This window comes from Malaclemys terrapin, chromosome 7, assembly GCF_027887155.1.
Source record: "Malaclemys terrapin pileata isolate rMalTer1 chromosome 7, rMalTer1.hap1, whole genome shotgun sequence".
In the NCBI taxonomy this organism is placed as follows: domain Eukaryota; kingdom Metazoa; phylum Chordata; order Testudines; family Emydidae; genus Malaclemys; species Malaclemys terrapin.
Window position 1 is genome coordinate 94,187,357 of NC_071511.1, and position 24,082 is coordinate 94,211,438.

General features: G+C 39.9%; 1 protein-coding gene and 1 long non-coding RNA gene across 6 annotated transcripts in view; both read right to left on the bottom strand.

Annotated features, from left to right (window-relative positions):
• Positions 1-2,119: 2,119 nt before the first annotated feature.
• LOC128841060 (uncharacterized) lies at positions 2,120-12,799 on the bottom strand. The gene is made up of 2 exons (XR_008445762.1): positions 7,005-12,799; positions 2,120-4,222 (listed from the first exon to the last, which is right to left on the bottom strand). It is a non-coding gene; the product is annotated as an uncharacterized LOC128841060 (long non-coding RNA).
• Positions 12,800-15,376: 2,577 nt separating this feature from the next.
• Positions 15,377-24,082, bottom strand: part of SLC16A12 (solute carrier family 16 member 12) — a 54,611-nt gene continuing 45,905 nt past the window's right edge. For all 5 annotated transcript variants that reach the window (XM_054033389.1, XM_054033384.1, XM_054033387.1 and 2 more), the window contains one exon: positions 15,377-16,862. In XM_054033389.1, the coding sequence (XP_053889364.1) occupies positions 16,600-16,862 (263 nt within the window). In that variant the 3' untranslated portion in view covers positions 15,377-16,599. The remainder of the gene's footprint in view (positions 16,863-24,082) is intronic.

Below are 24,082 nucleotides of genomic sequence, written 5' to 3' on the forward strand. Positions count from 1 at the left end.
CACATTATTAAGCTCCCAAATCGTTCATGTTGTTACAAGTGCTTCACATAGTCAATCAGTTATCCAGAAATAAATATTACTCATCAAGGATGTAAACTCTGGCTTCAGATGCACATGTGGAATTCTCACTCACTGCACTGGCAGCTGTGTTACTGGCGGGTGGGATTGGTCTCTGGGAAACACAGATGAAGCCAAAGGGAATTTACAGTGTGATTCTGGGTCATGAAAACCCCCTTTCTCAAAGAATCTCTCACAAAATTGATATATCCCATCCCATATGCACACAGTCAAAAAAGTACACTTCCACCTCTTCTCTCTGAAAAGGCAGGGGAGGAGGCCTTTCTTGCTTTTTAGAACTAAAGTCCAGATTGTCTCTTCCACTTCCAAAAACAGAGGTGACCCAGAATGGGTGGTAGAGGTAGGGAAGGGACTCCCTGTGGGAGAAGAGAAAGTGGCGTGAAGGGCGGGGAAGAGTGTCACATCCACAAAATGGACTATCCCTACCCCACCTCTTTCCCTCTCCAAGTTTGAGAACTGCTGGAAAGAAGAGGAGATGAAGTCAGGAACCACAGCCTTTCCAGAGCATGATCCCTGAGTGGCCTCACAGATATGAGAGTGAGATATTTCATCTGCGCTTGATGCTGGTTCACGTAACATCATCTTCTGTTAAATCTTCTACGCAGCTGCGACTGCGCAGCCATGCAGCAATGGCGGTATGGCTTCCACCTGAGCCATCCTGCTCAGGGAAGAGGATGAAGGGGGCAGCAGAGTAGCATTGAGGGGCCAGTCCTCCATCAGGCTGCCTCTGCACATCTGGAGGCTCCCTTCCCTATGGAAGGCCCTTTGGTGTAGGAAGGCTATGCTCCTCTCTGCAGTGCCCCCTCCCCCAATTCCTGCTATGGGAGGAGACAGTTTTCGGGAAACTCCTCAAGATGAACCTTGAGGAAGGAAGGAGTAGGAATGCGGCTGTTTGTGGAGAAAGATCTTGGCCAGAAATTTCCAAAATACCAGGCACCAAAAGCCTCTTAAATCTAGCAGAGAAAGGCAAACAAGAACCAATGGCTAGAAACTGGTGCCAGATAATTGCAAATTAGAAATACAGAACACATTTTTATTACAAAGAGGGTGATTTACCATTGGAACAAAGGGAGTGGTGTATTCCCCATCTCTTGATGTCTTCAAATCAAGACTAGATGCCTTGAAGTTATGCTTTAGCCAAAAGATAAACACAAGTTATTGGACTCAGTACAGGGCTAGCTGAGTTAAATGTGATGGCCTGTGATATACCAGAGGTCAGACTAAGATGATCTAATGATCACTTCTGGCCTTAAATTCTATAAATCTATGAATGTGAAGCCTATACATTTGATGTTTATGCATCTAATGTTAAAGTATATAGCCTTCACATTCCTGGATATTTTATTATATTAAATATTAACATTCTTGAAGGAGCAAAAATAACCAGCATTGAGGCAATGATTACCAAAGCCCAGCTTAAATGGACAGATCTTATTACCAGAATGGGTAAGGCTAGATTCCCGAAAAAGTCCTCTATCATGAGATGAAACTCAGAAAGCACAGGAAGAGCAGTAAATGTAAATACTTCAAAGACAGAATCTCAAAGCATGAAGCATAAATATAGATAACTTAGACACAGTCAAGGCCACACCTGAATGGAGAGCAATCAATAAAGGTATGTAAACACTTTGAGAAAGACAGATACAAAAAACTCATTGAAAAAATGGCCACACATCATGCCAAGTCTTCGGCGGGAATCTACACATTCCTATGTGACATTTGTTCCCAACCTCGCTCCTCACAGCTAGGACTATGCAGCCACAGGAGAACATGAATTGTCATTGAATATGACAGACAGCCACACATTTTATGTACAGCTACTCACCAATTCAAAATAGTTTAAAATTTTAAATCTCTCTCAAAAAAAATTCAGAATCTGAGCCATATATTGTTGTCAGATGCTACCGGTATGGTGCTCTGCTCTGTTCAATGTTGATATCAATCGACTGCATGCGTGTGTTCCCTCTGTGTGCTGCCCCAGCTCTGCACAGATAGCTGACACAGCAGATCCCAAGAGAACCCCAATGACCACAAACTCTAGTAAGGTACGAAGGCATATCGGCCAGGTTTATTGTTGAAGAGAAACACAGTCTCCAGCTCCCCGGCAAACGAAGTCCAAGGTGCTGCTAAGGTGCGGCTAGCCAGTACATATGTGCTCCCTTGACAATGGATTCAGCTCAGTCAGTGGCGGGACTTTCCATTTCCCCCTAGGCTGGACAAAGCTATCCACTCAGGGATGCATTCTTATACACAGGTACAAACAGATTACACATGACTCCTGACATATTGAGGTGCAACCCCTCTACGTAGCAAGGTACAACCCCTTTACGTAGTAAGGTGCCGCCTTTCACCTTGTACATGTTGGTTTGAACAAAACAACTCTATCCATCATATTCCCCTTTTGGCCCTGTCATTGGGATGGGTCAACCTGTTCCTTGTTATCTGTGTGGAATGTGCAAGTATCCGAATGTTCTGATATCTAGTGTCCAGTACCTTTTAGGTATGTATCTTTTTGCAGCATCAGCCCTTTCCTTGCCAGCTTCTGTGAGTAGGGCCTGCCTCTGGCTCACAGCTTAACTTTGCTTTATGTTAGCAAAGTCTTGACCATTACTTTAGTTCGGGCCTTAGGCCTCATACCAGGCCTCTGATACAAGGGTTTATGTCTAAGGCCTCCTCTTACTACATTCCCCCACTTTTTGTCTTTTTAAGGGGAGGATGTTTACCAATCGTCCCGGAAAAGCATAATGCATGGTCTAAAGATAACCCAGTGGGCTAAACACTATTATGTGGTTATCTTATTTTACCATTCATACACTCATGCCCCATCTGTCTTTTTAGTCTGCACATTCCCATGTACGACTGATAGGCAGATTTTATTATTTAATTATTCTTTTAGTCCCTTATGGTGGGCCTGGGAATGTTAGGCCCAGGACCATGACTAAGGAATGTAGTACTATGATTGAGCCTTAGAGGCACTTCCAAATAATTAATATATATGAATTATATGGATATGGCATATATATTTGTAGTGTGTATGGGCATATATGTATAGTACGTATGTGTACATATGATACCACCTTATATCCAAGCATAACCATGTTTTTCCAGTCTGGTGTTGTACTCTGGCCCTTTTACTTTGGTGACACAGATAGAAACACACTCCCATTAGGGCAATTCCAGTTATCACTTGTCTCATCGTTAGTAGTAGGCTGAGTGTTTTGAAATACTGGGATAGGGATTGTGATAGTGTGTTCCACAGGACTATGTTATATGAGAAGTAAAACAGAAATTTGGAGTAGTGACACTATCACTGAGGCCTTTATATATAAATATATTGTAATTAGTTACTACACAGTACTGTCCATTCATGTTATAAGTTACCCTATTGCTGGTTGTCACCCTCTGGTTAGCTTTACTGGGCAGGAAATAGAAGTGGCTAGCTTCTTTGTTCCATGGCTTTGCGATACACCAGTAGTGGACATAGATCCAGTGGTTTCTTATGGATGCTGTCTTCTAGATAATCTACTGACTGGACAGTAACCAATTTATTAAATAGTGCTGTGTCAGGATTTAGTATTGGTATCCAGACACTGAACAAGATTGTTTTGAATAACATGTGCATCAGTTAGGATGCAGTGTCAGTAACCCAAATTATGACTGGTACTAAGAGGGAATTTGTTTACCCAATTTGTAGTTACTGTGTAACTTAATTTTTTTACCAATTTGTTTTTTTCTTGCCTTCATGTTGTTTGCTGCCATTTGTTTATTGATTTTTACCTGTGTGTTGGTTAAACAGTTTAGCAAGGTTATGCACATTGTAAATGTTGTACAGCAATAATACAATACAGCAATAAGACAACAGTACAACAATAATACAGTAGCACAGCAATAATACAGTTGTTTTTATATAGTAACCAAGTTGAAATTAAATGACGGCTTATCCTGGTCCAGCTAGTGTTTTTTAGCTGATTGTTAACTTAATTGTTTATATATGGTAGATAGAGGTGTATTTGACCAGTCTCTTATTTATAAAGCATTTCATTTTTCTGTTCTTGATGCTTGGGGGTTTCTTTACTGTATACTGATATCATCTGCTGTCTTCAGGGTGTGATATTTTCTGGCGTCTTTGGTCTGTGGGATGCAACTTAAACAATTTTTGTTAGTTAACATAGTAAAGTTTTTTGGGTTTTTTTGTTTGTTTGTTTGTTTTTGTTTTCAGTAACCCAAATTTAATACAAAGTTTAACTTAGTTTGTTTACAATGTAATAGGGACAATATTATAGGGACCGAGTTTTTTATAACACAAGCTATACTTTTGCAATTGTTGTATAAACATTTATTTTCATTTGAGCGGCATTACTAATATTTTATACTAAATGTAATGCTTAACAGCTAAAATAAATGCTCACAATCTTCCATGAGAAGGTGTATTGCTTTCCCTTGCTGAACAATTTGTTTCATTTTTACCAAGCTTTTTAGAGTTAATTTGCTTGTGATACCAATTTCACTCTTGTTAACTGTTTAGAAGCACAACTTTAACAACCACTGCTTCCCAGTAACATAACATAACGAAAGAAAAGCATATAAAATTAAACCAACTATAAAATTAAATCAAAATAAATTTTAAATACAGTATATGAGGGTATACTTTCATGATGCTTTGTTATGTTTGGGAGCCAAAGGTGGAAACCTGTTCAAATTGTTTGGTTAGCTTTATGCATAAATTGTTATTTTAAAACATTTTGGTTATGACATTCTTATAACTATATTTGAAAGTCCAAACAAGTTTATGAAAAGCCCAAACAAGAAATTAACATTTTGTTAATATTATCTTTACCTTAATGTTGAGGTTTTCCCTTACATTTTTCTTTGAATAACAAATAAAAAAACTTAAAAAACAAAACAAAACTGTGATTGATAAGAGAATTATTTTTGTATACAATTGCATTATTTGTTGAGGCAGAAATATATGTACATATATTTGTAACCGAAACCTTTTTGAACTTTGCACAAAAATTGGTGTTAATAATACTATGATTATACCCCAACCATGATCTTAAAATAATGTGGTACCACATATACATATTTTTTTTAAAAAGGGTATAAAATTGACTTTTGTTGCAACAAAAAATAAAAATAATAAAAAATAGTTACGTGACACACACAACATACAACAGAACAACACACATGACATACAGGACAAACTTACAATTAAAAACAAATGGCGCCAGAATTCTATTCATAACTATACAAAGTAAGGCAAACAAAACAAAAAAAATAAAATAAAAAGGGTTAAACATTTGAATAAACAAATTATTTCCTTATTTAAAACTTGTAACATAAATTGATAAAAATATATTAATATTTGCTAAATGTATTGTATTAATTTGGTAACAAGGAATTTTGCATTATTTTATATTTAACATTATTTTAAAACTCTGCTATATGGAAATAAGAAAAGTCCATGTTTCAAATATTAGTGAGTGGTTAGGATTAGAAGCAGAGTGTACATTTCTGTTGCTTGGCAACCATATCTTCAAGAAAGTTAGGAATAATTCCAGCTGTTGGCTTCCTGAAGGGTTAAAGTACTTAATTTACTGGATTTATTTAAAGTAAAATTTTTACCTTGTTTTTTGTTTTGTTTTTTGTTTTATTCTGTTTTCAATTGCTTTATTTTTTGGAGGTTTCTGTAAAAACTATAACTTTTAACTTTTAAAACAAAAAGAGACCAGAATTGAGGAGAGGCGGGGGAAAGGGGGGGGTGAAGAGCAACCTAGGAAGGTAGCGAGACCTGAGCCAAGAGAGATTAACTTTATGAAGATATTTGAAAGTACAGGCAGCAGCAGCAAGTTTAGCAAACCGAGAAAGCATATAAAGGAAAAATCTTAACCGGTATGTAAAAATATTTGAGAAAGAAGGTTCTATTTTCAGATATGAGTGCGGAGTGTGGTTCCATGGGTCAAAGCAGTTGGGAACCTGCACAGTTAGGAACCGCACCCCTGGTTTTTATCCCGGCTTTGAGAAGAGAATGGGGGTAGTTACCTGCTCTTGTTCCCCCAGTGTCTGTTGCTTTTATGTGCATGCCAAAGGGATGGTGGGAGTGCCCTTTTTTGCTGCAGTTAACTGTTTTTGGACAACTCCATGTGTTAATGCATCAATTCTAGGTGTTAACCCACTTAATTTTGGTTTTTTACTATGAAATTCTTTTTTATTCATTCCCCTGCGATTGAGTCGCAGTTCCTGTCTCCAAATGTGCTCTGTGAACTGTTCCATATTTTCCTTCATCTGATTTACCAATTATGTGAAAGTACTGTTTGCTACTCTTTCCTTCTGTGCACTTACTTGTCCCGTTCTGACAGGCACCATTCTAGGTCTCAGTTTAAGTTTAACTGAAACCTAGCTTTTATCATAAGGTGGTGGTTGCAATGCAGTGGGCCCCGTTTCATCTTTTAATTTTACTAGGACCGCCTTTTTCCACTTCTGTTCCCATTCTTCAGGCACAGGGTAGCTACCTGAAGCCTGCTGTTTACCACCAATATTTATAACAGGGGACGGCACATGTATTTTTTGTAGGTTACTTGCAGCTGTTTTCAATGTTTCACTCTGTTCCTGTACTGGTTGTCTCTGGGCTGCTTGCCACCCTGCAAGGGCGGTGGGAGAATTCCAGGGAGGTGTAGCTTCTTTTATTGCTTTTTTACTTTTATTTTTTAGAGCCTCGGTTTCTACCATCGCTCTACATATGCCAGTCCATGTTTCCCCACTTTGTTTTTTAAATTCATATGGACCGCCCTTACTGGCAATCCAGCGGGTTCACGAGTTATCAAACTCTGTGGAGATATAAAGGGAGGGGATAAGGGGGTTCCCTAGCTCGAGGTTTTCTGCCATGTTAGATCGCGGTTCCTGCAGCGGACAGCTCGCTTACTCACCAGATCAACAGTCGGGGTCACCAGTGTTGTCAAATGCTACCGGTGTGGTGCTCTGCTCTGTTCAATGTTGATATCAATCGGCTGCGTGCGTGTGTTCCCTCTGTGTGCTGCCCCAGCTCTGCACAGATACAGCAGACCCCGAGAGAACCCCAATGACCACAAACTCTAGTAAGGTACGAAGGCATATCGGCCAGGTTTATTGTTGAAGAGAAACACAGTCTCCAGCTCCCCAGCAAACGAAGTCCAAGGTGCTGCTAAGGTGCGGCTATGTGCTTCCTTGACAATGGACTCAGCTCAGTCAGTGGCGGGACTTTCCACTGCCCCTTAGGCTGGACAAAGATATCCACTCAGGGATGCATTCTTATACACAGGTACAAACAGATTACACATCACTCCTGATGTATTGAGGTGCAACCCCTCTATGTAGCAAGGTACAACCCCTCTATGTAGCAAGGTACAATCCCTTTACATAGTAAGGTGCTGCCTTTCACCTTGTACATGTTGGTTTGAACAAAACAACTCTATCCATCATATTCCCCTTTTGGCCCTGTCATTGGGATGGGTCAACCTGTTCCTTGTTATCTGTGTGGAATGTGCAAGTATCCGAATGTTCTGATATCTAGTGTCCAGTACCTTTTAGGTATGTATCTTTTTGCAGCATCAGCCCTTTCCTTGCCAGCTTCTGTGAGCAGAGCCTGCCTCTGGCTCACAGCTTAACTTTGCTTTATGTTAGCAAAGTCTTGACCATTACTTTAGTTCAGGCCTTAGGCCTCATACCAGGCCTCTGATACAAGGGTTTATGTCTAAGGCCTCCTCTTACTACATATATTATTTCTATTTCTTAGTGCAGGTGCTAGATTACATATATTTCTATCATTACATAAATTAAATTAAATTAAATTAAGGACCATTAAGGTTGGTAGAAGAAGAAAAAAACCAAAAACACTGGCCTCACATAGGAAAGGTTATAACTTGTGTATTAACTTGTTTAGGTACTGGGATGTACTGTATATTTCAGCAAATCTGTATCAGTGGAGGGTTTTGTATGTGGGAGAGTGATTTTCTTCCCCACCAGGTGGTTCTGTTGCTTAGTTTTGTGCTGTCAAGAGACTGAGCCTTTGGCATTATTCATAATGAAATATAACTGAAAGAGGTGAACACTGCTCTGTTTATCTGTTGGGTCTGATACTTAAACAGGGCACATTTTTTAGATGTACATCTTTAAACAGATGGAAAATCCCTGAAAAATACTACCATGCATTTCACAGCCACCTGCTGCTTCTCAATAGGGCAAAGCTTGAAGAAACTGCACTATGTAATTATAGAACAGATCTTCTAGCTTAGAAAAGCTGGGCAAACTGAAGCCATGCTGATTTTTACCACCCAAGCCTAGGATTTGTGTGAATAACTCCAAGTTCAAAGGGGACAGGAGTGTTCTGATTTTTTTTTTTTTTTGGTCTGGCTTCTTTGTTTGTTTAGGACAGTGGGCCAATTCTCAGCTGGGATGTATTGGCATTGCTCCCTTGAAGTCAATGCTGATTTACCAGTGGAGAATCTGCCCCATTGCCTGTTTTTCAAACACTTCTTCTTGCTTATTCATTTTCCAAGTGAAATAAATTCAGAATAAGAATCCTAGAATCCTAACCTGAAGTTGTGCTTTTATTGCCTCTGCCCCCTCTGCTAAAATCCACTGATCCGAAACAGTTTAAGATTGGGTTTTTGACATCATTGCAGGTAACATGCTTTTGCCAGTGGGTACTGATTTATGAGGAATGGGCCAGGCATTTAGTATGGTTTCTGAAAACCCAGCCCTGTACATTCAGTTGTTTAGAGCAATAAGCATATGCAGAACATAGAAGTGGTAACCATGTTAATTCAGTGGGTGAAGAATATGAACAAAGAACACAAAGTTGTAGAAGTTTCCTTTTTATGGAACTAAAAATACAAGAAAAGTAGTCAGCTCCAGTACAATTTGTGAAGCTGCATCACCTCGCTCTAGGCTTCATTTGCACACTATAAGTTTAGCACCATCAGTAGCATAATATTTTTCTAAATTGCTTTAGCTTCAGTTGTGGCTACATTGTTTATCTTTTCTAGTATATACTTGATAGAAGCAGAACCCAGTCACAGTGGGCACTGTAAAAAAGTAAACGTTTACCACACTCCAATATAAATGCCTCAGTATAGCCTACATTCGAAGTAGAAGAAATATTGAAGGTAATGCCACAGTGAAGTATTTGTTTACTTACTAATGGCACCCACTATATAACACCACACAGTGTTTGTAAGCATGAACATTGACACAGAGAGCCAGATTCTCAGCTGGTGTCAGTTAGTGAAGCTCCACTGGCTTTGATGGAGGTATGCTGATTTACACCAGGTGAGGACAAGGATCATAAACCTATCTTAAGGACACACTCAAGGGATCAATAAAAATCACTTGCATAGTAGAAGTGATCTTTATTTGAAAGTCAAACAAAATTGAACTGGAAATCACATGGGAATACTTTTCAGTGGTCCCTTAAGAGCAGGTTGTGTAGGGCAGTGGTCTTTAGAGTATTTTTCTTTTTATGTAGCCTAGAGTGAACACACAAGGCACCAGCTTGGCTAGTCAGGATGCCTAATTAATAGAATGGTTTTCTTAGAAGATTTGTAAAAGTTTGGCAAACTAAACCCTTGGGTCTACACGGCAGAAGTGCCACTATAGAGTATATTCACCATATAATTTCGTATCTGTGCTAGGCTGTGGGCAGGCAGAGTGACTATTCATTAATTATTATTAGAGCTGGTAGAAATTTTTCAAACATAAAGTTTTTTCATTGAAAAATTACCTTTTATTGAAAATGATTTTTTTATGACAAAATTAATGATTTTTTCAAAGTTTGTTTTTCACTCAACTTTTCATGACATTTTCATCCAGATTTTTTTTCAATTTTGATAAACAAATTGATTAAAATAATTGTGATAAATATTGAAAAAGTAAAAAATGGGTCAGGTTCAAACCTCACTGAATGGAAAATACATTAACATTTTTAACTATTGTTCCCCCCTCTCTTCTCTTCTCTTCCCATCCCTTCCCTATTTCAACCAGCTGAAATTATAATTATTTATAAAGCTCTACCAGTGTGGTCATCTCTGAACAATCAACCATCCAGATCCACTGCTGGGCTGTGGCACTGAAGTCAATGGAGCTACGCTGATTTGTACCAGCTGGGGGTCTTCTCATGGGTCTCTTCTCAAGGAGCTTGCAATCTGTTTCAGATGCAGACAAACACTTCAGACATGTCTAAAGTGCCAGAAGTCAGTTTGATGGGATAGCTTCAGGGAGAATTACATTGAAAAGATTAATGAAAGAGGCATATTTTCAGGAGTGATTTAAAGAATGATAGGGAGCTTGCTTGGACTATGTGTAGTGGGAGCAAGTTACAAGGGTAAGGATGTGGCTGGGAGGCCAAGGGTGGGAGGAAGCTGCAGTTGGGGATGATAGCAATGTAGCCATTCCAATTTGGCGTAGGGCAACAGGAATAAGATCCATATCTTATATCTCCTCCATTTCATGCCTACACTACTTGACAATTACCGTTTATCTCTGTGTGTGAGAAAGAACCACAAAGTCTTCTACATATGGTGAATTAACAACACACACACACAATGGTGATTGTAAAAGCAAGCTTAATTTTAATTCAAATTTTCAAAGTTATTGACTATTCCTGAACACTTTTTACTCATACTAGGGGCTTCCTTGAAGACAATGGGATTACTCGCATGAGTAAGGACTCCTCATGTGAACAAGAGGGTACTGGACTGGGCCTTTAATTTTATTAAATTCTGCTTTACCAAACATAGGAATTGTTCCTAAGCACACATTTAGTTTTGCAAACTGAGCTCATGTACCAGTCTCCTAAAAAATTGTGTTCTTAGAGATCAACCCATCTATTTATTACTCCATCAAGATTTACATTGCACCCTCTGGGCATGTATAAAGTGCCAATCATTATGCTATAAAAAGCTGCCATACACAAACAAGCATTTTTGTCTACACAGTTGCAAAAGCACAAGACAAAAGAAAATACAAAATTAACACATGAAAGGGCCTGCAAATATAGCAACATCTTTCAACTGATTAAGGACCAGATTCTGCCACTCTTACTCACATTGAGTAGTACCTTACTTGGTGAGCAATTCCATTTATTATTACTTAACTTAATGAGTATATATTATCTGCCATTTACAAAGTCTTGTAGATATAGTAATCAAGAGATTTCAGGCTTCTCCAGCACAGAAGAAATGTGAGTTGTTCAGGGACAACATTATACCCCAAATTTTTGGATAGGATCTTGGAGTGGAACCTAAAAGATCAGGGTTCTACTCCTGGCAATCACTTTACCCCTCTGTGCCTCCACAAACTCTTCAGGAGGGGGACTGTTTCTTGCTATGTGTTTGCACAGTGCTATTTAAATATCATTTTCATAACTGGGATTTTCCCCACTGGCTTAAGCAGGAGCAGAATCAGACACTAGAAGGTTTGTTGAATAAAAGCTGACTTCTTGTGAGCGATATGTGTTTTTATTTAGTCTCTGGTGTAACAGTACCAACACATGCTACATTCACTGTCTGCCAAGATGCTGGTAAACAAGATGCATACAACTTATAAACATATATATTTAAATTTAACAATACATAAACAAAGCACTGGTATTTTGACTTTGCTGTATTTTAATTTTGTGCAGACGTATAATCATTACTGCACTTTTTTCAACGTAAATGTCTTTGGAAAGTTCCACTTACTGTTATAAAATACTGAAGATCTATAATACAATAAATACTCTTATTCATTCCTATCAATACATTTTCCCAAGATGCTGAATATACGACCTATATTGGTCATAAATAGTTATATAGTCAAACTTTTAGTCACATTTCGGGGTAAATGTGTTGATAGCAATGTATTCTACAGCCAATTTTAGAGTCCCTGAACACACTGCCATTTTAACAGACTACCACCGTATTTTCTACCTCCATATTTACATGCCCCAAATGTACAAACAAAACAAAACTAATCAACAAATGTGACTGCAAATGCCTTTTCTTTTTTCCTTAAAATACAAGAAGGGAGCCTGACCTTGCAAAGCCTTACTCAGGCAAGTAGTTCTTACTCATGTGAGTAGTCCTATTTGGATTGCCCGAAAGGGCAGCCCGGCAGAGTCTGAAAGAAGGACCCTGGGTTAGATCATCCAGCAACAAACTTATTTTCCTAGCACAATTTACATACACAACAACAATGCATTAACATTGTTTCTTTTTTATGGCAGCTTGTGGGAGTTTCTCCAGTAAGCAGAAGATGGGCAAACAGAAGGGGACAAAGTGAAGACAGGAGTTAGAATCTTACCTGAGATTTTCCAAACTCTTTGATGTATAGGTGTTTTGAATGACAGCATAGTACTTTGAAAACATCCCATCAATGTGCAGCAGCAGTCAAAAAAGATGACAGAATGTAAGGAACCATTACGAAAGGGACAGATTATAAAACAGAAAATATTATAATGCCACTATATAAAACCATGGTACGCCCATACCTTGAATACTGTGTGCAGTTCTGTTGCCCTGTCTCAAAAACAATATTAGATATGGAAAAGGTACAGAGAAGGGCAACAAAAATTATTTGGGGTATGGAACAGCTTCCATATGAAGAGAGATTATAAAGACTAGGACTGTTCATCTTAGAAAACAGAGGATGAAGGGGGGATATGATAGAGGTCTATACAATTACGAATGGTAGGGAGACAGAGAATCAGGAAGTGACCCTTTAACATAACATAAGAACTAGGGATCACCTGATGAAATTAATAGGCATCAAGTTAAAAACAAAACAAAGGAAGTACTTCACACAACACACCGTACCCTGTGAAACTTGTTGCTAGAGGATATTGTGAAGGCAAAAACTATAACTGGATTAAAAAAGAATTAGATAAATTCATGGAGGAGAGGTCCAGAAATGGCTATTAGCCAAGATGGTCGGGATGCAATCTTATGCTGCAGATGTCTCTAAACTGCCAGAAACTGGGCGTGGACAACAGGGGATGGATCATTCAGTAATAATGCCCTGTTTTGTTCATTCCCAGCTGAAGCATCTGGCACTGACCACTGTCAGAAGACAGGATACTGAGCAAGATGGACCTTTGGTTGACCCAGTATGGCCATTCTTATTAAAAAATGGCTCTTTTTGCTTAAGGTATGTCTGCTGTACCATACTTACAATCTAAATCCTTCCAGACATTTATTGTTTGGCAATATTCCATTGATTTTAAACCAGGTGTGATTTCCTCCACTTAATACCCATTTTTGTTTGTTTTTTACACTTTTTAGTAGCCTTTCTAGTTCCTCTGCAGCAATTATAAAGCACTACTGAATAAACTGCAAACAGCTAAAAGAGTACAAAACTACAGGCTTCCAAAGAGAAAAGGATTATGTTAAAGCCAGGGGCCAGATTCACTGGCGTGGTATGACCACTTTGCATTGCACTACTGGCATAACTGGCCCATAGAGGGTCATCTTTGAAAGAGTGATCCTCCAGTGTCATAGAGTCAGCAAACTACATTCTCCCTCTGTATTATCAGAGCAGCAAGGAGAAAGGGTATGTGGTTGGGACACCCTCATGCTATATGTGGATGTCTGGCTGTGTCTTTCAGCTCCTGGGCCTTTTGCAGTCCGTGAACAGGGGTACCAGCCCTTTCACAGAGCTGCTGTAATATCAGTGAAATGCAAAGGTTACTTTTAAGCTATCTTTGCATGCCAACCCCCTTACCTATGCTCTGTGCAGCTAAATTGGACTGCAGAATCAGGCTCTTTAGCTTTATGTAACATGATGCCCATAATAAATACCTTCTCAGAACACTAACAGTGAGGTCAACTTATGTCTCAATATTTTATACTGAAATATGCATGACAAATAAATCTAGTCAACTCATGTTCTATTTATAAAAACAGTAAAAAAAATATAGTGTTAAGCCCCTAAAGTATATACCATCAGCCCCTGATGATCTAAATCAGCTTTATATGCTGTGATCACTGTCACTTTCCCTTCTCACATTTACAGAGGACTAGGAAATCATGAGCAACTACTGAATACATTGTAGATGACAAATAAAAATACTAGTTCAGTGTTCATGAAAATTCTTTGAACTCTAATCAATTTGAGAACAAACAGAACACAACCTTATACAGTATCAAAACATAGAAACAACCTTCATTTCAGAGTTTAGATGTCACCCATCTGTTACATTTTGGAACAGCATTTTGGAAATGTAGAAGGGTGCCATTATTTAATAGGTTTCAGAGTGGTAGCCGTGTTAGTCTGTATCAGCAAAAAGAACGAGGAGTACTTGCGGCACCTTAGAGACTAACAAATTTATTTGAGCATAAGCTTTCGTGGGCTAAAACCCACTTCATCAGATGCATGCAGTGGAAAATACATTAGGAAGATATATATACACACAGAGGACATGAAAAAATGGGTGTTGCCATACTAACTATAACAAAAATAATCAGTTAAAGTGAGCTATTATCAGCAGGAGAAAAAAAACTTTTGTAGTGATAATCAGGATGGCCCATTTCCAACAGTTGACAAGAAGGTGTGAGTAACAATAGGGGGAAAAATTAGCATGGGGAAATAGGTTTTACTTTGTGTAATGACCCATCTACTCCCAGTCTTTATTCAAGCCTAATTTAATGGTGTCAAGTTTGCAAATTAATTCCAATTCTGCAGTTTCTCCTTGCAGTCTGTTTTTGAAGTTTTTTTTGTTGGAGAATTGCGACTTTGAGGTCTGTAATTGAGTGACCAGGGAGGTTGAAGTGTTCTCCACCTGGTGTGAATGTTATAATTCTTGACATCTGATTTGTGTCCATTTATTCTTTTGTGCAGAGACAGTCCAGTTTGGCCAATGTACATGGCAGAGGGGCATTGCTGGCACATGATGACATATATCACATTGGTAGATTTGCAGGTGAACAAGCCTCTGATAGTGTGGCTGATGTCACATCTACCAATGTGATATATGCCATCATGTGCCAGCAACGCCCCTCTGCACTGGGAGTGGATGGGTCATTACACAAAGTAAAAACTATTTCCACATGCTAATTTTTCCCCTACTCACACTTTCTTGTCAACTGTTGGAAATGGGCCATCCTGATTATCACTACAAAAGTTTTTCTCCTGCTGATAATAGCGCACTTTAACTGATTATTTTTGTTATCGTTAGTATGGCAACACCCATTTTTTCATGTCCTCTGTGTATATATATATCTTCCTACAGTATTTTCCACTGCATGCATTCGATGAAGTAGGTTTTAGCCCACGAAAGCTTATGCTCAAATAAATTTGTTAGTCTCTAAGGTGCTACAAGTACTCCTCGTTCTTTTTATTATTTAATAGATGAATGTATCAGTAATGTACCCACAAGCTACATTTACTCCATAGCTTTTCTGAAGCACCCAATTGTATTGTTGTTTTTTTCCCCAACACAATGAGTCTGAATCAGCAGCAAACGTCAGCAGTTGTCTGCTGGCCCAAACAAGCCAAAAATAACTAGGGCCAGATCCTCATCTGTTGTAAATCATGGATTCACATCCACTGAGGATCTGGCCCCTGGAGTTCTAGAGAAAAGGATCTCTCGGGGTTTGGGTCTGGTTTGGATTTCAGGCAATGATAATTTGCTTTGGCTCCTTTACATTTCAGTATGCTTGGTCCCATGCATAAAAACCCTGGAAGGACAAACCAAACACACTGGGCTCTAGAGCCCAGCTGGGATGGCAGTGACAGACTCCCTTCCCATCTGTTCACAAAAGGGATCAGCAACAGGGGATAATACCTGAACTGGAACTCTACCCCCTAGAAATCCAGCCTCCAGGGATCTTTGAAGTGGGAGAGGGCAAATATCTTGTAGCAAGTTTGGGAACAGAGCTGTAAGAATCATATTTCTCATAAAGCTGCATTCTAGTTATGTACAAAATTTAGGCACACTGTAAAATTAAAGCTGCTTCAGAGATACTTTGAAATAATGTTCTATATGGTCTAAAACACAACTTCTCCTGCAGAATTCCTTAACAATAGCATTGGCATTTGTAACAGTGATTTTCAAACATTTGGCAAAGACCAATAGCATGGAACATTTTTTTGCTGGTCAGTCCACAAAACAGAGTGCAGCACTGAAAAGCTTATTTCATCAGCCCTGTTTTTCAAACAGTTTCAATCCAAGTTCTATTGTTCAGTTTTGCTTTGTGATGGTCATGTAAATTACCTCTGATTATGATCAATTACCTCAGTAGATTCATCCTATTATCTCTGGAGCCAGCATTACTGACTCAGAAAGTATCCTGCACACGTTAACTGAAGAACTTTCCTCATTTGTATCTAACTTTGCTTTAGAGCTGTATAAATCGCAGTTTTAATATTACTAAAATATGAGAGAAAAATCTAGTTGAAATATGTCTTGTTTCTTTCATTGTATTGGGGAAATATATCTTCAAGAGTGTAGCATGTGCAGTCACATCTCTCTTAGCCATGGCTGTGCTGCAGACCAAAGCCTGATGGCACTTGTCATCTGTTGCTGTAGCTATTTGCCTCAGTGGCCAATATTTCTACATCCTTTTGATCTAAATCTCCAGACACAGAATAAGTTGTTGCTCCATTTGACCAGATCTGCTGTTTTGGGTCAGTATCTCTGCCAAGTGACCTCAGCTGTGTCCTTTTGATTTTCTTTGCTAGTCTAGCAAAGCACAGTAATGTTGAACTGAATATCATAGAAAATCCACACAGAATGAATGATGCAGTGTAGCTGCTGGTTGTATCCACCAGCCAACCTATAGGAAAACAAATAATTTGTAAGGTCTGTAATAGTTTACAAACTCCTTGTACGGTACAGCATTCGTACTGCAGTTTATCACATACAACAGTGATTAAGTGACAAGCATATATAGCTGACACATCAGTTAAAATACAGTTTGCCTCCAGGGAAAGAAAACAAATATCTTACATAATGACCTCATCACACTTAGCTCAAGTTTTTAGAAGCTTTTGTTCAGAACATAACCCCATCACAAAAGGACACTGTCGTTTTCCCTACAATCCTATATAAACATCCTCTAAAAGCATTGATTTAGCTGACAGTCTGAAAATGTGCTCAGATCTATCCTGGGAGTAAATGCTATTCTGTGCATGAGTTCCCCACCCAGAAACTTTGTCTGGGCTTGTGTGTCACTTGAAATGTTCAGTTCATATTTTTGCTGTGACAAATCAGATTAAAAAGCATAAAAAACAAACGTGAATTTGAACTTGGAGTGAACAGCAAATACAAAATGAAAGACATTATATATATATACACATACTGTACTATGGCTATTCAAGGAAGGCATTATGAATCGCTGATCTTCCCACATCACTCAAAATGGATATAAATCCTTTCTGTGGAATGATCAGGACATCATTGTCCTAATCCCTACTTCATTTTTCAAGCCAGAAATTTAAACTAAACTGGCAAGAGATATGGTGTTTAGATATCCTGGTGATGATGATGGCTACTTGAGAACCTGAATAGAATTGAATAGACTATTGCCAGCCCACACTAAAGAAATTCAACAGTAAACCCCACTGCCTAATCCATGCCACATTTCTGAAATGGATGAATAAAGCTCTCTGGATCCTAAAGTCTATAAAAAAACATCCTTTGATTAAAACTCAAGGGTATTTAATTTCACAGCAAAAGATACATTTTTGCACTTTTTATATTGCTGAACTACATGAAACAATTAAATAACAATGTGCTGCATTATTTCATTGTATGCCCCTGAATTTCCATTTGTTTTTAGTGTGCTGAATTCACTCCATCAAAATAGGGCTTAAGTGGGACCCAAGTGATGTGTAGGTCATGCACTGGCCCTCTGCTCAGGGCTCAAGTGGACTCAAATACTGTTTATTTATTTTCCTTTCTCTTTTCCGTCACTTAGTGCTAAGGCCCACATGAATTTTACATAGCATTTAGAAAACAACTAATCCACAGGGATCTTTTCCTCACCGACACAATGGAAACATCAAAGAGAGGTTACTTTGATCAGTCACAAGGGAAGAACACATCGGGACTGTTAATATTTGAAAATGTTATAAAAATACACAAACTGAAAAGCAAAGCCACACTAAGGTGTTTTCTTTTAACTACCATGGGCGGTGCATATCATAGGCTGGGGAAGGCTAGGCCTCCCCAAATAGCCCCATGTGGCCCTGCCCACACTCTGCCCTGAGGCTCCCTTCTGCTAGCGAGTTGGCCCTAGCCCAGGCAGGCTGCTCCTCTTCCGGAAAGCCTGCTGTGGCTGTGGCTGTGGCTAGGGCAGCCGGCTTGTGCCCAGGACTTGGGGTGGCTGGAGCCCCCCAGCACAGGGGGACCCACAGCTCTGGGGCTGTACCACCCGGTGCTCCAGGGTGGGGGCCACACTGTCTGGCGCTCCAGGGTTGGGGCCACACTGCCCGGCATTGGGACCGCTTGTCGGTGCTTTGGGCAGGGGGAGTGCACCGCCCGCCTGGCACTCTGGGTTGGGGGTGCTCAGGCTACCGGGGCAGAGGGGGTGGGGCTTCAGATGGAAGGGGCGGGCTGGGCCAGGGGCTAGCCTCCTTGCGCCCATGGCTCACCCACCGCCCATGTTAACTGCTAATCTCCTCTGTTCTCTTCTGGCTTTGTTACCTCTTTACAATATTGGAGGAGGACTTTTGTTTTTAATATGGGCCAGATGCTCTCCTCTGCTCCAAGTGTTTTCTTTTCTCACCAAAATTTGTCATGGGCGTCTGTGTGGCGGGAGGGTCCCAGAGTTTGGGCTGCAGCCTGAGTCTAAACATCTACACAGCAATTAAACAGTCTCTTAGTCTGAGCCCCTCATGCCCAAATCAGCTGGCATGGGCCAGCCACGGGTTTTTAATTGCAGTGTAGAGAGCTATGTTGCCAGGGCTGAGGAGGGGATGCACCCTGCATGGATGTCCTGACCTCCACAGGATTCATATCAGGATTGTCTGTGGCTCTTCATGCCATTTGGGTGAATGTGATTACATGATTCTAAGGAAAGGAAGGAGGGAGAGCAGCAGAATAAGGACAATGGACTCCACAAAAGCAGACTTTAACAAACTCAGAGAACTGATAGGTAAGGTCCCATGGGAAGAAAATCTAAGTGGAAAAGGAGTTCAGGAAAGCTGGCAGTTTCTCAGAGAGTTAATATTAAAGGCACAACAGCTAACTAACCCAATGTGAAGGAAAGACAGCAAAAGGCCGATGTGGTTCTATCAGGAGTTCTTCAGTGACCTGAATATCAAATAGGTATCCTACTAAAAGTGGAAACAGACAACTTGCTAAGGAGGAATATGAAAGAATAGCACAAGCATGTAGGGACTAAATCAGGAAAGCTAAGGTACAAAATGAGTTACATCTAGCGAGGGACATAAAAGGCAATGGAAAGAGGTTCTATAAATGGATGTAAGCGGAGTCAGGATGAGCTCTACCCTGACATCTGGTGGTGAATTATGGCGAGTGTGGAAAAGAACTCCAGGGCTGATCTTGTTTGCATAGGCACACCCACCCGCCTGGCATGAGACAACAGCAACTGATAGTGGTTACTTTGGATGGGGTGGGATCCCCAGTTTCTCTGTTATTGGGGCAGGAGGAATAAAGTGTTTTTACCCTAGTTATGTGAATCAAGGACAATGAAACTGTTTTATGACAGAGGATCTCACCATCACCTAAGTAGCACTTGCTAGACAAGGGACATGGGTTCCACAACCCAGTGAATTGAGAGAGGATAGGGACAGATATTTGTACCTGATGGTATGGGACCCTTCTGAAACACCAATTATACCATCTTCTCTCTCCACTGTTGAATGTCAGAGCTAACTTTGATTCTATTAGAAGTCTAGTTACAGGCTGCTGAGCTGAATTCACTTTGGGCCAATGGTGCACCAGCACTGGGGCTCCCCCACTATGAGCTGAAATCACTAAGAGCTGAAATCACAAAAGAGCTAAAGTTACTAAGAGCTGAGATCGCTGAGTGCTGTGTTAACTAGTGGGGGAGCCTGAAGCTAAGCAGCTGGTGGAGCAGTTTGCGGAGATGACTGGAGGAGGAGCAGCGAGCGGCGCGGGCCTTGCAGGGATGGTTGGAGTGGCCCAAGGAACGGCAAGTGGAGCTATTTGTGGGGACGGCTGGAGTGGCTTACAGGTCAGTGAGCGGAGTGGAGCAGCTCGTAGAGCAGAGCAGTTTGTGAGATGGCAGGAAGTGGACTGGCTCATGGTGAAGGCTGTGGCAGAACTCTACGGAGAGACGGCCGGTCAGCCTCAGATCATGTAAGGTGCCCCTTAACACCCTGTGTGCCCCCTTTTACTCTGGTGCTGCTCTGATCAGGGACAGAGACTTTGGGGGTTGTTCGACCTTTGGGACTTTGGGCAGTTGCTGGACCCAAGAGACTTTGGGGGTGTTGGACTTTGGGGACTCTGGGTGATCTTTGGGTTGCTGGAGTCAAGAACCAAAGGGAAAGGACACGGCCCAATTTGCTGGGCTGGGTCTTTTGCTCATGGTTTGTGTTAGGAATCCTGTTTGTGGTGTTTTTTTCCAATTTAATGCTGATGTCATTTACCTCATGTTATTAAACATTTTCTGCTACACTCAGACTCCGTGCTTGCGAGAGGGGAAGTATTGCCTCTTAGAGGTGCTCAGGGGGTGGTATGTAATTGTCCCAGGTTACTGGGTGGGGGCTCAAGCCGGTTTTGCATCACGTTATTGAAACGGAACCCCTAGATACAGAACCCGGCCCTTGTTGCTGCCAACTTAGATGGGCAGAAGGGTTACATATATTAGGAACAAGAAAAAGATGAACGAAAGTATAGGTTCTCTACTTAATGGGGAAGGTGAGCTAATAATAGGTGACTTCAAGAAGGCTGTTATGTTTAATGCCTATTTTGCATCAATCTTCACTAAAAAGGCAAACTGTGACCAGATACTTAACACAATAAATATTAACAAACAGATGTCTCTATGCATCCGAAGAAGTGAGGTTTTTACTCACAAAAGCTTATGCCCAAATAAATCTGTTAGTCTTTAAGGTGCCACCAGACTTCTTGTTGTTATTAACAAACAGGTGGAAGGAACACAAAGTAAAACAGACTAAATCATGCCAAATCAACCTAATTTCCTTCTTTGACGGGGCTAATAGCCTAATGGATGGGGGGAAAGCTGTAGGTGTGATATATGTTGATTTTAGCACGGCTTTTGACATAGTCCCACATGACATTCTCATAAGCAAACTAGGGATATGTGGTCTATATTAAATTAAAGGTTAAAGAACATTTAGATTTAGATTTGGCTAAATGTAAATGAATACATCTAGGGACAAAGAATTTAGGCCGTACTTACATGATGGGGGAGTTTATCCTGGGAAACCGTGACTCTGAAAAAAAAATTATCAGAGGGGCAGCCGTGTTAGTCTGGATCTGTAAAAAGCAACAAAGAGTCCTGTGGCACCTTAAAGACTAACAGATGTATTGGAGCATAAGCTTTCGTGGATGAATGCCCACTTTGTCTGGCATGCATCTGACGAAGTGGGTATTCACCCACGAAAGCTTATGCTCCAATACATCTGTTAGTCTTTAAGATGCCACAGGACTCTTTGTTGCTTTTGAAAAAAAATTGGAGCTCATGGTAGATAATCAGCTGAACATGAACTCCCTGAATGATGTTGTAACCCAAAGGACTAATGCAATCCTTGGGTGCAGAAACAGAGGAATCTCGAGTAGTAGTGGAGAGGTTATTTTACCTCTGTATTTGGCACTGGTGCAACCACAACTGGAATATTGTGTCCAATTCTGGTGTCCACAATTCAAGAAAGATATTGATAAATTGGAGAGGGATCAGAGAAGAGCCATGAGAACGATTAACAGATTAGAAAACTTGCTTTATAGAGACAGATTCAAGAAGCTCTATCTATTTAGCTTAACAAAGAGAAGGTTAAGGGTTGACTTGATTATAGTTTACAACTACTTACACATGGAGACAAATATTTGATAATGGGTTCTTCAGTGCAAGAGAAAAAAATATAACAGGATCCAATGGCTGGAAGTTGACAATAGACATATTCAGACAGGAAGTAATTTTTTAATGCTAAGAGTAATTAATCACTGGAACAATTTATTAAGTGTTGTGGCAGATGCTCCACCATTGGCAATTTTAAAATCAAGATTGGATTTTTTTCTAAAAGATATGAAAATTCTAGGAATTATTTTGGGGAAATTCTATGGTTTGTGTTATACAGGAGATCAGACTAGATAATTATAATCGTCCCTTCTGGCCTTGGAATCTATGAATCTAGATAAATTAGATATTTTCAAGTCAGCAGGGCCTGATGAAATTCATCCTAGGGTACTTAAGCAACCATCTGAAACAATCTCAGAACCATTAGCAATTATCATTGAGAACTCATGGAGAATGGGTGAGGTCACAGAAGACTGGAGAAGGGCAGACGTAGTACCTATCTTTTTAAAAAGAGAACAAAGAGGACCTGGGGAATTATAAGTACCCAGAAAGACACTAGAACAAATTATGAAACAATCAATTTGCAAGCACCTAAAGGATAACAGTATTATAAGGAATAGCCAATATGAATTTGTCAAGACTAAATAATGCCAAATCAACCTAATTTCCTTTGTTGGCAGGGCTAATGGACTAATGGATGGGGGGGAAGCTGTAGATGTGATATATGTTGATTTTAGCACGGCTTTTGACATAGTCCCACATGACATTCTCATAAGAAAACTAGGGATATGTGGTCTAGATTAAATTACTATAAAGTGGGTGCAAAACTGGTTGAAAGACCATAATCAAAGAGTAGTTATAAATGGTTCTTGTCAAACTAGTGGGGTACTTGTCCTGTGTCCAATACTATTAAATATTTTCATAGACTAGAATTTGAAACTACGTTGACAAATTGGAGAACTGGTCTGATTTCAACAAGATTAAAGCCAGTAAAGACAAGCGCAAAATACTACACTTAAGAAGGAAAACTCAAAGGCACAGCTACAAAGTAGGGAATAACTGGCTAGACACTAATACTGCTGGAAAGGATCTGAGGGTTACAGTGGATAACAAATTGAATGAGAGTCAACAATGTTTTGCATTTGTGAAAAATATGATCCTGGGGTGTATTAACAGGAGTGTTGTATGTAAGACACAGGAGATAAATGTCCTGCTCTATTCAGCACTGGTAAGCCCTCAGCTGGAGTACTGTGTCCAGCCATGTGCCACATTTTAAGAAAATGTGGAGAAATTGGAGTAAGTCCAGAGGTGAGCAACAAAAATGATAAAAGTTTTAAAGAACCAGACCTACAAGGAAAGGTTTAAAAAGCTGGGCATGTTTAGTTTTGAGGGGGGAAAAAAAGATGGGGGGTGGTCCTGATACCAGTCCTCAAATATGTTAAGGGCCTTTATAAAGAGGACAGTGATCAATTTTTCTCCATGTCCACTGAGGGTAGAACCAAAAGTAATGGGCTAAATCTACAGCAAGGGAGATTTAGATTAGAGATTAGGAAAAAAATTCTAACTATATGGATAGTTAAGCACTGGAAAAGGCTTCCAAGAGAGGTTGTAGAATAATCCCCATGATAGGAAGTTTTAAGAACAGGTTGGTCAAATACCTGTCAGGGATGATCTAGGTTTACATGGTCCTGTCTCAGCAAAGGGGGCTGGACTAGACGACTTTGGGAGGTCCCTTCCAACCCTACAGTTCTATGATTTTAGGCTCTGTATTTTCACCCTTTAATGTGTTTTTCCACAAAAGTGGGTAATTTTGATGGCTGTAAATTAGAAATGGGCAACAGTTACCAGAACTTGATTTTTCAATTACGTTTTTCATCAGTGTTTGAAATTTCTGTGAAATGTATGGAACAAAATTTCTGCACAAAATTACCTCCCGTGTCTGACCAGCTCTAGAAAAATAATAAATCATTCTGCTTTCAGAAGGTAAATCCGGAGTAACAGTATAAACAGTACAGTAGAGTCATCTG